This window comes from Periplaneta americana, chromosome 9 (assembly GCF_040183065.1).
Source record: "Periplaneta americana isolate PAMFEO1 chromosome 9, P.americana_PAMFEO1_priV1, whole genome shotgun sequence".
Lineage (NCBI taxonomy): Eukaryota > Metazoa > Arthropoda > Insecta > Blattodea > Blattidae > Periplaneta > Periplaneta americana.
The window spans coordinates 71,850,880-71,866,620 of NC_091125.1; the positions used below are offsets into that span (position 1 = coordinate 71,850,880).

The window sequence follows — 15,741 nt, forward strand, 5'->3', positions numbered from 1 at the left end:
CTAGAATCCCACAACACAGATGCCATGACTTCCCCAGCCGACTGAACAGTTTTTGCTTTCTTCGGAGGCGGAGAATCACTGTGCTTCCATTGTTTCGACTTCTCTTTTGTCTCTGGTATGTGGTAGTGGATCCACGTTTCATCAGTGGTCACAAACAGCCTAAAAAAATTGGGCGTGTTTTTTCTCGAATCCAGCCAGACAATCCTCGAAATACGACATTGGATGTGCATTTGTTCCAGTGCTAACTAAGTGACTGTAGTGCTAACAAACGCGGAACCCACCTTGCGGAGACTTTGAACATGCCCAAGACATTGACAAAGATGTGACGCACCCCTTCAGTTGAGGTAAGCAAAACCACGCTAATTTCCCGCACTTTCAGTCGACGGTCATTCAACATCATACCGTGGATTTTTTTCTACAATTTCTTCGCTTGTTGCTGTTACTGGATGTCCACTACGGGAGTCGTCTTACACTAGCGCCAGACATGAGGGAGGCTCTCGCCCCGCAAAGCAAGCCAGAGCAGAACGCTCACGCAGTGGCGGACTCACATTACAGCTACCTTCCCTGCATTAATACGACAAGAGCCACGGTTGTTCTATTCATTCAGTCTGTCAGTACATAATAGCTTATAAGGATATTACATCAATCCATTGTACAGTACAGACTTTATAACACTCTTATTAATTTAACGAAATAAATTTCGCTCTATGCACACACACAAATCGTTATTTACACACTCTACATGCACAGTGCTTTCACAATTACATAGTGGTATTAATACTATAAACATATGTAATAAAGGATTACAATCGGAAACACAAGAAGGAAAATAATAATAAACACTCTTTCACACTTTTCTTTTGTACGAATAACCTATTGTAACAAAATCGTACTTCTGTCAATCTGAAATCAATAAATGTTTTCTATTCAAACAAAACTATTTGAAACTCAATAATCAATGTGGTTGTTTTCCGAGACTTATGAGATCTTTTCATTTGCAGAAACCATTCAATGTTTGAAACAAATGAATTAGACATGTTCAATCTCAAAATATAATTTAGTATGAATACGTCACAGCGCTCGGAAGTATTGCTCTTTAAAGTAAACAGCGTTCGTTTCTCAGAATCACGTAACGTGCCCAGCCCTGTCTTACACACTCTCTCGACCATGTTTAAATAGTGCCGCCCATTTTTTCACAGTCAAGAACGCTGGAGTGGATTCCCCAGTGTAGCATCCATGACTGCTTTAATTTCTGTTTGACTCTTTTCTTTTTTTACGAAATATTTAATGACAGCACGAAGCTCGATATCTTCCATTTTTGCCAATCTGTTCGACGCACTAACTTCCAGTGGCGGCTGAAGCCACTTTGTCTGAGTAGTGCCAGAACATTCAAGTCAGAAACGAAAAATAACGATACCGTAAAGTGGGGTGACTTTGAACGCTGAGGTGACTTTGAACAGTAATTTAGCTCCTTTCTAAATTAAATGCTGTAGCCAATTGCGAAAAAAACTGTTTAATTTGTCAATAAATTAGTTCAGTTTTTTCGCAATAGGGTACAGCATTTAATTTAGAAGGGCGCTAAATTACTGTTCAAAGTCACCTCGGCGTTCAAAGTCACCCCGCTTTACGGTAATGTATCGTTTTATATCGTGAATATTTTAACAAATAATAATAATAATAATAATAATAATAATAATAATAATAATAATAATAATAATAATAATAATATAAGAATAATAGAGTAATAATAATAATAATAATAATAATAATAATAATAATAATAATAATAATAATAATAATAGACTTAGTAATAAATTAATTTAATAAATTCACGGAACTTTGAAGTCTTCTAAACTGTTCTATACTTGAATTCTATTTAGCAAAAAGTTCAAAGACTTTCTGGTTAAAATTGAGGATCTTGATACCAGATGTGAACTAAATCCATCACACCTTTCTTAAACCAATGCCAGATACAATAAAAAACACGAGGAAAACAAAAGAAAGAATTTTTAATATCACACCAACAAATCCATTTGTTTTTTGCATAAACATTTTAGCACCTTTTATTTACATGTTTATGTTCGAATCTAGAGTTAATCTTTCCATATGTATTTACTTTCTGTTTGTCTTCATATGATGAAGAGAGTGTATTTTATAATGGAGTATATATTTTATTCATAATTTATTATTTCTCATCAACACAGCACAATTACATGCATAATTGTAGTATATGACGCCACATACCGCACTGTTTTCCCTACGCTCGCAAGTTATGGAAGTAGGCCTAAACAGTTGAGAAACTTTTCTCACGCATTTCTATGAATGTAGAATCACTAAGGAATAGGGCCAAGTGAATAAAAAGTAAGCTTTAGCTTTTATAATTTAGTATTAGCAAAAGCTATCGCTATCTAGCATTCAATATTAGCACTAGAATTACAGAGGAATAATCCTTCTTCCTAATTGTCAACCAATAACGGAAGAAGGCGTAACTTACGTAGACTTTCAATGAAGTAGAATATTTTCGCATATCTTATACTTAATACTAACTCGAAAAATATTAGTCAGATTCTAATAGGTAAAAGCATGTTGAAGAGTATTGTTCGCAGATTTTTTAAATGTTTGAGTCACCGCAATATAACAAATTTAAGACTTCTTAATTGAGGTTTGTTTTATACTACTATTGTAGTGTGGAAAAATATGTTTTAGAAGCAGAAAAGCGATCAGCGATAAACTTTTTTCTTGAAGAGATAAGTGGGTAGTTGCAGTGTATGAAATCGGCTAAATAGATTCTACTCTATGTTGAAAAAACCCCATGTTAATAGAATGAGTCAACAAGATATCGTTACTTGTTAAGTTTATGTCTGACTGCTCGCGGTCCGTCAAGTAGCGCGTACATAAACATTATTTATATTCAAAACCCAACAATGCTTTAAAAATAAGCATTTATTGTTTTGATTGGTTTCATTTACTTACAGGGACAGACTAAAATGTTTAGTCAGTTGTCTCGAAATTGAATTCCCATTTAACGTAAAGGAACGATGTGTCGCCGCCTTCTCGCAGAATATGGAAAAGACACGTGGAAGAAATGTGTTGAGCATGTTAAAAATAACAAAGAATAATATTGTTTTTAGTTCTAATGTAATATACAGTGAAACGTACTGATAGAATAATTTAGTTGGGAGAATGGTTAACTGATAGCACTGATGTATTATCAGATGACTTGTCAATCAGTAGCGAGAAAGGTTCAGATTAATGAAGGGAAACTCCGACTCCTACAGCGGAGTTTCGGCAGTTGTTAACCTATAGCTTAACTTTGTGTGAATAATCTTTCGTTAATGCTAGCTAGAAAGTGCTGGAAAATCTCAGCTTATTGACAACAATGCTATTATCGATTGTTGAAATGACCTTAATTAACATATTCAGTTTTCTTTAGTTTGACTCTGTGTTGGATTAATTCAGGTGTTTTCTTTAATATTTATTTAGTTCTACTCTGTGTTAGGTCAGGTGTGTAGTTTTAGAAATGTCTTCTTCGGAAAGTGAATATCCTGTTATGATTGTGGAAGCGATTCCCAAGCAAGGCGTGTGATTATTTTGAGTATGCATCCTGTTATTTTTAATAAACCACAGGTTCCTATAACCAAGGGTAAAAAAGAAAGGCATGGGGAGAGGTAGTGAACGAATATCAGCAAGAATAGGAAAGTCTATTTCAGAGAGGCAATTAAAGAAAAAAGTCCAGAATATGAAAACAGAGGTAAAAAAGAAAACGGACAAAACAGCGACAGGTAGCAAGAAAATCGTTTCAGTACAATCTATGACTCCTATGGCACTAAAAAATTGATACTTTTCTGTCCATTCTAATCTAGCAGTATTGAGTTCATTATTATCTCTAGGAAATTTAATCTATAGTTGAGACTTATTTAAAATTTTTCCAAGTACAAAATTCACCGTTTTGCAAACAGTCGTCCTCTGCACTCCAATATTCTTTCCAATACCTGTCTGAAATCTAGGGTCACTTACAAAGCAAAGAAAGGTTTCCATCCGTTGCTTGGAAAACAAAGCACCACCTCTGGATTCATTCCTCGCACAAGAAAATAATTAGCAATCTATTGCACATTCTCCTCATTAAACCTGTAGAAATCACAGCAGTTTTCTTCTCTGGTTCTTACTCGTTTCCTGTAGAACTTGGGAGTCCGCAACTGCATAAATCCCGTCATCTCAGATGAGAGTTTAGAAAAAGACTGAAATCTTTAAGCCTGGGTTGACCCACACTTAAAATTCTGTAAGCAATTGTTAATAAAATCAAGACAATGCTTGGTTGTATTCACACCTGTTTTAGTATATAGGCCTATGCTGGAAAATTTAGCTTTTACTAATGCCGCTAGATTTTTCTATTTAGCAAAAGCTGTGTCTTAGATGTTATTCACTGATAATAGTAGCTTTTGCTTAAAATGTACTAGTATAAGCATTTGCTAGGTTTTATTCACTCGGCCCAGAATTTCTCGAGTGATTGCATTTCTCCACGAGGAATTGTCGATTTCAATGACCTCTTACGTCTTATTTGTGAACTATACGTCTAGGAGATAAGTCTGAGCGTGTAGGATCAATCATCCAATTCAGACATCCTCCCTAAGGTAAGTAAGTTTGTACACATAAGTCTCCGATAATTCTTCGCCTGTATATGGCCTTTTAGACATGGTTGACACCATCGCCGATCGGATCGTTTAAAAAATGACGAAATGTCGTCCTTCAGAGTATCAGAGCTGTCGCAGGCATGATTAAGGAGCTACAAATACATTAAACATTAAACTCTCTCCCTACAACAAACAAAAGAAGTTAGACCCACAAACGGATTCTAAGACGCTACGAAATGGGTGCATCTAATAGGCCTCATTTAACTTTAAGCCTGGAACCAAGGTTCCCTAATCATTTCTGATAAAAATTAATCCGGCTTTATTTGAAGATAAAAATAACACGAAATGACAATCTACTCAAAATACGGGTATGCTGCAAAAATTTTCATTTTACATACGAGTAAGATGAAATGACACATGAGACGTTAACTTATACATTGGAGGCTATTACATAGGTAAATAATTATATCTCCAATTAAAGATTTATTACGACAAAAGTTTTGAGACTTAATGATATCTACATGAAATGCTTTGTAAAATTATCGCAACCCTAGAAACTACAGAATAGAGAAAAAAATGAAGTTACTTTATTTTTCTGCACAGCATACACGTCTCTTTGGGGCATTTCCATTAAATTTGTATTGTAAAAGTTTTCTGATTCGATCTACTCACTATCGCCGCTTTTTTAATCCACACTCGTATCCGATCAAACTGATGAAAGCTGAGCACGATCCTAGTCCACTCATGTCGGATGTCGGCGTTCGAGTGCACTCGTACCACATGCTGCTAAGATACGAGTAGCGTACGAGTGACCGTCCGACCAACTCGGTCCGATTGTACTCGTGTCCTGTCAACGCGGCTTAAACGATAGTAAGATGGCAGATACGAATAAATTTTCCAATTGAAGAGCGCTTAGTTGCGAGTGTTAGGATCCACAAAAGATCGCACATTGGGCAGTCAATACGACAAATTAATTATGACGCAGTTCCAACTAAGTTTTCAAGTTGCTGAATTCATCAAACGGTCACCTCATAAATTTACTGGGACGCGAGCAACAGAACCACGTTCAACAATGCGTCGTCCTTTCATCACATAAAGGGTATATTGGTGAGTCTATTTCACCTCATTTTCGTCAATGAACGTTCACAATAAAAAAAATGGACAGAGCATGAAATGGTAGAGTTTGTTGAACAGAAGAAGTGATGTGGAACTTAAGACTGCATGAATGCAACAACAAGGACGCGTGTTCCTCTGTAATAAAGCGTAAACCTCTCGAAGAAAATTGTAGGTAAGGTTCAGCGCCAAATAAATGTATTACTTTTTTTTCCCCTGAGGATGTCCTTTATCGACACATACCCTACTGTTTTCAGAACATGGGAGGGGTGATCGACGGAGGAAGAAGAATAAAGATTTGCTGATGATATATTGTTGTTAGCAGAAGAGGAGACGATACTAAGGGATGTGCTACTGGAGCTAAATGACAGCTGTGAGCAATATGGGATGAAGATAAATGCAAACAAGACGAAAACTATGGTTATCGGAAGATAAATAAAGAAGGTAAGCTTGCGAATTCGAAACAAGGCAGTAGAACAAGTGGACAGCTTCAAATACTTGGGGTGTACCATAAGCAGTAACATGAGTTGCTATCAGAAAGTCAAAAGGAAGATAGCAATGGCAAAGGAAGCTTTTAATATAAAAAAGAACATCTGCGAACCTCTGGAAAAATAACTAAGGAAGAGACTAATGAAGTGCTTTGTATGGAGTGTGGCATTGTTTGGGGGCAAAAACATGGGCATATGACGAAGTGAAGAGGAACGACTAGAAGCATTTGAAATGTGGAGAATGGTACGAGGAGAGACTTCGGATTTAAGAGATCAGAGCAGTGGCGGTTCCTCGGGGGAGGGAAGGGAGGAACGTCCTCCTCACATTTTCTTCTTTTGAAAGTAAATACCAAATAAAATATGTGCCTTGAAATTCAAGGAAGATTCGATAATTTTCAAGTTCACAGCTATAAGAAAAACTAGGTTGATCGAGTTGTAAACGACGCGCGCTCATGTGCTGTAGAAAACTGTGAGAAAGATGTGAGATTATCTGTGTGAAGGAAAGGCACTCCATTCCTCCTCTACTGCAGTTAACACACATAGACAACAGCGCACTAGCGGCTAGAGAAAGAAGCAGAGTTTTAAAGCACGTAAATGAACGGAGAGGGAGGAGATCCTCCACTGAATCGGTCAAGGGCGGGAAATAGAAACCGACTGGTCGTGATCTCGCTACCGCTGACATCTAACGATGTTGCATTCAACCAGACTATAACACATCTAGGAGGAGACACAACAAAAACAGTTTTAACGGAACGCTATGAAAGACACCATATAAACTTTTTTTTAATTATAAATCAAAAATATTATTCATTGCACTTTATATAGGCTACTATTCATGGTTTGAAACTTTCGTGGATATTTGAAAGTTGAAGTCGGATTTATGTAAAAGAAAGAGGAAGCAGTTCTACGTAGTTGGCCCCTGAAATTCATTTCTATTCATTGTTTACTAGACAGGGCAACAACCAAGTTGTCAGTTTTGTACAAATATATTTGAAACTGAAAGTAGGTACTCCAAACTACATCATTTTTAACATAAAAAATCAATCGGCCACCGGCAGCTTTGAACAATAATGGTAGTATGACTTTACAAGAACTGACATTCTTCAAAAGCATGTGATACTGAACTTGTAAAATGTACATGTGGCAACACAGACCACGTGGGTGGGTGCAGTGTTCTCGCTTTCCTCAGATTATTTCCCATTCCCATTTCCATTTCCGTAAAACGGTTCCGGTTACGAGTTAGTAGCTAGTCTCTTCCAACACGTGTGATGCTGTAGTGTGCTCGAAAAATGCTACGAAGTTGTGAATTTCCTTGTAATTGTTAATTTGCGCAATTATTCAACAATGAATGGAAGTGAAAACATAGTCTAATGTATTTTGGGCAATTTAGGAAACTCAGTTTACAAGAACAGATTATTGCTATACAGAAGGGAAGACCAACCCCAACACTACCTGGTCTTACATGTATGCATGTAGGCTAATTTGTAGCATGTTTCATTCAAGAAGGTGTCATTTCGTGCTGTTAACTTCTTTCCTCCTCTTAAGAAATATGCAGGAGCCGCCACTGGATCAGAGGAAAGGAGAACTTTACATTTTGCGATGGAGACATGTTATAATTAGAGTCCGAAGGTTTAGTCCCTATTCTAGCCCGCAACGTGTCGCATTACGTTTCTTTAATGCTGTGTGAAGTATCAGGTACGTACAGTCAACTCACAAAAATTCTCATGCAGTAGCCTAGTATTTCAAGCTCTAGGCAACCCGGTTTTATATTACCGGTTGTTCTTTATGGTTGTGAAACTTGGACTCTCACTTTGAGAGAGGAACATAGGTTAAGAGTATTTGAGAATAAGATGCTAAAAGGGATGAAGTTACAGGAGAATGGAGAAAGTTACACAACACAGAACTGCACGCCTTGTATTCTTCACCTGACATAATTAGGAACAATCCAGACATTTGAGATGGGCAGGGCATGTAGTACGTATGGGAGAATTCAGAAATGCATATAGAGTGTTAGTTGGGAGGCCGGAGGGAAAAAGACCTTTAGGGAGGCCGAGATGTAGATGGGAAGATAGTATTAAAATGGATTTGAGGGAGGTGGGATATGATGATAGAGACTGGATTAATCTTGCTCAGGATAGGGACCAATGACGGGCTTATGTGAGGGCGGCAATGAACCTCCGGGTTCCTTAAAAGCCAGTAAGTAAGTAAGTAAGTAAGTAAGTAAGTAAGTAAGTAAGTAAGTAAGTAAGGCAACCCGGTTAGTCTGATAGGATTTGTTCTTACTTACTTACAAATGGCTTTAAAGGAACCCGGAGGTTCATTGCCGCCCTCACATAAGCCCGCCAGCGGTCCCTATCCTGTGCAAGATTAATCCAGTCTCTACCATCATATCCCACCTCCCTCAATCCATTTTAATATTATCCTCCCACATACGTCTCGGCCTCCCAACTAACACCCTATATGCTTTTCTGGATTCGCCCATACGTGCTACATGCGCTACCCATCTCAAACGTCTGGATTTAATATTCCTAATTACTGTATGTCAGATGAAGAATGTAGTGCGTGCAGTTAGGATTTGTTCTTGCTTTATACTCGTAATATTATTAACCGTAACTTTTCAGTTATTCTGAAACGATCACAATATTAATCATAGCAGTTGCCAATGAATGAAGCTATAAAAACAAACGGACAATATCTCGCATATTCTTAACGGGTTCCTAATGGACCAATTGTCACAAACCTAAAACATAAATTTAACATCTCAAGAAAAATTGTGGATGTGCAGTAATCACGGCTATACGAGATAATGTTAACTGGTTCCAGGGACGCAAACCTGCAGAAATATAACTTGTGTGAAAGTGGCATCCCTTAGCCTACTTGAGATAGGTCTATTATGCTCCTATTACGTCCGGTGATGTGGAACGTTTTTTTTTTTTCTTTCAGGATACAAACACTGTCTGAGTGAACATCGCAGATATTTTTGCTTCAAAACATTCGTATTTCACTGCAAAGCTGATTACACTGTAGGCCTAGTGAAAAAATAGGACACTGTTACAGTCTCGCTATTGAAAGAAGCTATAAATTTAACAATCTTGAAAAAATTCAATGGTGTCAAGTTTATAACATAATGTAATTATGTAAATAAATTGAAGATGTAGACTTGTAGACAGTTATGTAAAATGTAAGTAGGTCTAATACCCGCGATGAGATTAGATGATTATGGAGATTTGTTGGGATGCCACAGGGGAACCGGAGCTCCCAGAGAAAAATTGTTACCTGGACCACGGGCTTGCCCAACACGTGTTATAAATCGGGGTACACCGGGGACCGAATCCGGGTCCATAGGATTATAAGTCCAGCGGTCTAGCCACTAGATCACCGTGGCGGCTAATAATATGTAGTGTGACATAATTGATATGTGTTATTTACTTTGCTGTTATTGCAAGTTTATGTAAGTTGCAGGTTTGAATCTGGAGAGGAAAAGATGACGGCCTGGATAGAAGTGTATGGATAAATGTGTTACTGTCCGTCCGAGTGATTATGTCGCAGGATCATCGAAACGGAGGAAATCACGTCACAGTTACTGAACGCGGCCCTTTTCTTTAAATTATTTTAAACAGTTTGTATAATATTACGCTTAAGTCCAATTCCGAACAACATACAGTATGTTTTCAAGAAATAGCTAAGGCTGGTCAGCCACAAGCCTTTACAGAGAGGTCAGTAGGAACAGGTGGGGGAAACCGGGATGCGACATAACCACTTGGATGAACATTAGGAAGTTTCATCAAAACGGACTTGGGTTCGATTCCCGCTTAGGCTAATTACCTGGTAGGTGTTTTTTCCTAAGTTTTCCTCAACGTAAGGCAAATGTCGGATAATCTAGGCGAATCCTCAGCCTCATCTCGCCAAATGCCATCTCACTATCACCAATCCTATCGACGCTAGTTGATACAGCGTCATTAAATAATCAAGTAAAAAACCCACATGTGGGAACATCTTTGTGGCCTACCCTGTACACACACAAACACACACACACATACACATCTTATACCCCACTTTAGAACAAATGTTTCAAACAAAAGTGTCCCGATTTGTTAAGAACCAGAATTAAAAAAAAATAATAATAATAATTTCATTCAAAATATTACAGCTGCCACCTCCAGTGCCCATGGAGCCCGACGGAATTCAATCTATGACGCAATCTAAAAGGTCCTCTCCTGTAATGAGATTTGGTAAAACCACCATTTAGTTTTATTAATTCATTTAAGAGACACTAACTTGTAACACTTGATGTATGTCTCCATATATAAGATGCCACGGAATGCTAGTCGACTAGAAAGGAGTTCCTTGTGACAGAAGATCACGTATGGTCACATGTAGATATTAGATATTATTTATTAATAGTTCAAAAGTACATAAACTTAATCTTAAAACTGATACATTCACAAATAATGATAATACACAATATTTACACAATTTAATAACAAATTTTCTACCATATAATTATTCAACTTATGTTGGTTTAACTTACACTTACTTCTGGTTTTAGTGCAAGTTTTCACAATATGGTCACATGTAAATCACCCCTTATATTCGGGAAGGTCAGGGTGCGAATTAAGGTTTCTGATAAGGGGAAGGATATATTCTTAGATAGAGAATACCATACATAAAATCATTATTATCCTCATTCGATAAGCTCAACGCTTGGTCGCACTGAGTTGCTTGTCTTGCATCTTGATTATAATAATAATTATATCCATGAGCAGCCTTAAGATAAGATGTGTAATTCCTAAATTATTGATTGTTGTCAGCTTGTCGGTGATGATAATACATCAATATTATTTTCTTTGCTCACTTTATACCGTACTTTATAAAGTACAAATACTTGTATTAAAACAATTATATTTTGTGAGGGGGAATAGAAGTTATCCCTGGCAGGGATTTAAATTTGAATTTATGAGAGGGGGGTAACTTTCCAACAGGGGGGAAATTCCCCCATCCCCCCCCCCGTTAATTCGCACCTTGGACGCTTACCATAAATTGTTTTCACTTGAATAGGTTCCTCGCGGTTGTCGCTAGACATACATCTACTTAAAGCATACAATTTAAAACTGAAGCAAACAGCTATTTTATAGCAAAAAAGGATTTTCATGTGCAATGCAGAAAATGAAAGTTTTTTATTTAGGTGGTACAGTAGTCAATTCGTTTAATTATGTTATCAATACAGTTGAAAGTGCATAATTTTACTTCAATCAATAGAAAGGTGTTGTCCACACCTGTGGAGTAACGGTTAGCGCGTCTGGCAGCGAAACCAGGTGGCTCGGGTTCGAATCCCGGTCGGAGTTACCTGGTTGAGGTTTTTCCGGGGTTTTCCCTCAACCCAATATGAGCAAATAATGCTGGGTAACTATCCGTGCTGGATCCCGGACTCATTTCACCTTCATCTCATTCAGACGCTAAATAGCCTAAACTGTTGATAGAGCGTCGTAAAATAACCTACTAAAAAAAAAAGAGAGAGAATAAAAGGTGTTGCATATAGTAACACAATATATATCTTATGTAACACGTTGTTACTATGAAATCATACAGGTTCATGTAGCTCAACTACTTATGTACAATAAACTTTGGTCTACTTCTTATCGGGAATATGGTGTTACGAGTCTAATTACTGCACTGCAAATTATTACAAACATTTGCGTGAAAATATGTAGTACAGTGATTCCCATGCGACGTGTCTGAGAACTTAATGGAAGAAGATAAACAATTCGCGAAACGGTTTCATTAGAAATTAATAAATATGAAGATTATTAACGGTACTAACTTCCAACAATAGCATACGGTATCTTGACTGCGTAAATTTTCATCCCTCTGACGTAGAATCGGCGTAAAAATCGATGCCTCAACTCAATGCGTCCAACAACGAAAATGTTACAGCATAATCTCCGTTTGACGATATAATAGTAGTAAATTATACATATTTTACTGAAACAATTATGTGTAATTTATTTTATCACAAGTCTACAAGTTCAATGTTCTAAATTTCTGAAATTAGTAATGAAAATGCTGCCTATTAAAACATTAAATTTTTATTACTCATTCACGGAAAAAAATAAAGCAAAACGAAGAAGGCGTTATACTTACTAGTTTTAGCGGACGTATGCTTCTTAAAAGTCGAAAACAGGTAATCTAATTATTTAAGTTATATTTAAAACATAAAGTTAATGTTCATGAACTGTTTTCAAGATACGTTCACGCAGGCAGGTGGTATAGATTTGTTGTGCAGGGGGAAAGGGAGAGTTAACGCATGAGAATCGGCAGTGGAAAGGGAATGTGACTATATCCGGGGGTTTGTATAAACGAATCGTTAGGATTAACATAATATTATTTATTACAAGATCGCATGTATGAAGAGTTGTATTAATGAATATTAGGGTGAGTACTTATAGTTAAGTGGTTTAGCTTCCTCAATTTTGAATATGGCCACGGATACTGTGAATGAATATGACAGGGTGGGACCCATGGTGAGAGAAGGGGAAGGGAGAGGGTTTTCAAGTGTGAATGAGAGGTGACAATGCTGCATCAGAGCACATGAAGGTCGTTCAGAGAGGACTTGTAATATATGCCATACTGCATTGCCTCGGCCTCCAACTGTGGACATATAAGGAGAATGAGGTGTGGGGTGTGTGTCGCCTTCCTCGCCAGTATTGTGATAACTGTATCTGTTACTTTATCACCAGAAAACTGTATATATGAAATGAGTGCCCACATCGACATCTGAGAATTCAGTACAATGCAAGAGACCAACGGCAGGACGGACTACGACTGGCACCTGGCCAGAGAGGGCATCCAACTCTTACTCAATAACAAGATCACAGAAGCTGAGCAGTTGTTCGGTGAGAGGAAGGACAATGTCCAGATGGCTGCTGGCTATTGCTTTGTCACATTCATGGTAAGAACTTCATGTGCGGAGATGGAAATCAGTCTTCTAATTTCTTAACATTACTGCTTACACAAACAAGTATTTCAGGACTGTTTTGTTGGGTGAGGAAACAGTGCTGAATTATTCAAAAGATATTTGTATTGTTTTTTCTCATTGCTTATGAAGTGCCTACTGTATATAATATCAGAAGGTTGACTTTACCTTTGTCTTCATGTGAAACAGGGAGAAGAAGAGGAAATCATACTTCTTATAATGAGTGCGATTTCTTTTTCCTTTCCAACCATTCCCACGAAGAGGAACATGAATTAGGTATACTGTTGTGTTTTGTATTAAATTAGCAGTGGAGATAGATCTAAATCTACTCTTGAAATACGGTAATATGGGGATGACTACCTCCAAACTTTTTCAATGAATCCATGATTCGATTATCTAGAATACCAATTTAGTGTTTAATATTAACGTATTTCCAATTTAGTCAGTCTGAGATTATCTAAGCCAGTTTAATACAACCATTTCGATTAACAAGGCAATACTTTTCCCATTGGTGAGCCAAAATTATCTCATACAAGAATAAAAATCCTTTCATATCACGAAGTAATGGTCTTACGGTTAAATTCAGACAAAGTGGATATTCAACTGCCTATACGTGTATGAGTAGGTCTACTCTCCGAAATCTTCAGTTCGAGTGAAAAAGTCGACCATGGGCCTGTTTCATAAAACTAGCAGTCTACTTACCGTTAGTGTAGACTCATAATATAGAATACTAAAACTAGAAACTTGTTTCATAAAAAGAGCAGTATAAAATAATATTTAGCAATGTAGGAATCATATTTAAGAGTATTATTTAGCAATATAGCAGCAATGTTGTTTCATAAAATATGAGTAGGCCTGCTGCTAATTTATACTCCTAATTAGTAGTTAATTTTATCAGTTAATAAAAACTGATAAAAGTAATTAGGAGTATGTATTTTAGAGTAATACAGTATATTTCTTTTGAAAATAATTTTGTAGAAATGCAATCCTCACCTAGTGACGAAAAAAATATTATTGTAAGACGTCCAACATTTTCAGACCTAGAATAGATTACGATATTATGGAAGAGAAATTTGAATATAATGAAAGGTTCTACTTAAACGCTAATAAATTCAATTAACCACTGAACCATTTTTAGAGCATAATACTTAAAGGAATAGGGTTCTAACGCCGAAACAGCAATTACTAGTTGCTTTACATTGTATAGGAAGTGGGACACAATATCATAGCATTGCTGACATGTATAGGGTTTCAAAAGCAACTACGTATAATTGAAAGTGTGCTGAATAGTAATAAAGTACTCTTTAAGGAACTTGTATGATGACCAGAAGATGGAAGTAGATGAAGCTGTTAGTAAGTTTGGTGAATTTGGTGAATTGCCATTAATTAATTCTTTATTCTCAAAAACTTCCCTTAAAGAATTTTGTTGCTTCAAGACTTTCTGTTCTTTCTTTAGTGATTTTGACAATATTGCAATATAACAGTGCAATTGAATTACTGTACTGTAATAATAATAATAATAATAATAATAATAATAATAATAATAATAATAATAATAATAATAATAATAATAATAATACATTTAGTGCACAGAGAGGCCATGAATGATATTATGATTATGATAATTAATAAATTAAAAACAATAATTAAGACCTTATGTCAATAAAGCTTTCACCTACAATGTTAAACTACTAATAAACAATATATGTAAGATTTTCATTAAGTTTTGCAAATGGTTTTTAAGAAAATGACCAGACGAAAAAAATAAAAGAATTTAAGAAATTGTAACTCCGGTGTTTAATTAGTTAAGCAGAAGAAAATAATTCTAATTACTTATTGTGGGTGTCAAACAAGTCAGTAGGGTATGTTTTAATGTTGGTAAAAATTTTATTTGTCTATCTGCAGTAGTTCTGTAGAAAATTCAATTTCTTTTGAGGTAAAGTAAAGCATAGGCTACGGAACAGCTGGCAGTCTCTACCAAGTGTCCTTAATAGAAAATAAGATGGATTTAGGTAAGATATTAATTGGAGAATAGAGGCTGAACCAGATGCATAATTACTCTTTTAACAAGAATCGAATTCATAACCTTTCAGTTCATGGTTCGTTATTATTTCAGAATGCTCTAATGACGTTTGAAGACGAGAAGCTCCAAGAGTCACTACAGACATTGAGGGATATGGAAAAAAGGTGTGCTCAAGACATTGGGTGGCTGAAGGCCGTTAGAAACAAAATGTTTGGAACTGATAGTCCATCGGTAGGTGGTGTTATGTCCATTTGTCTAGGATCCATTTTCGTTAACTGTCTTTAGTTAATGAACTTCCATTTTTAATCAACAGTTTACCTAAGTCTTTTTGTTTTTACCTCACCTTGCAGGTCAGATTCATAATTTATGATCAAACTTGTTTCAATACTGAACTTATCATTTTTTCATTATACCTCTGATATTTTTCTAGGAACGAGCTCAAGCTGAGAAATTGGAAGAGCAGATAATACTCGCAGATTCGCAAGTATGTGTTGCGCTACTCACATTCCTTCA

General features: G+C 36.4%; 1 protein-coding gene across 1 annotated transcript in view; it reads left to right on the forward strand.

The window, feature by feature from the left end:
* Positions 1-12,604: 12,604 nt before the first annotated feature.
* Positions 12,605-15,741, forward strand: part of LOC138706072 (tetratricopeptide repeat protein 39C-like) — a 23,043-nt gene continuing 19,906 nt past the window's right edge. The window contains exons 1-3 of the mRNA XM_069834992.1: positions 12,605-13,181; positions 15,322-15,459; positions 15,659-15,741. The exon at positions 15,659-15,741 is cut by the window's right edge and continues 125 nt beyond it. Coding sequence (XP_069691093.1) covers positions 13,023-13,181; positions 15,322-15,459; positions 15,659-15,741 — 380 coding nt within the window. The 5' untranslated portion in view covers positions 12,605-13,022. The remainder of the gene's footprint in view (positions 13,182-15,321; positions 15,460-15,658) is intronic.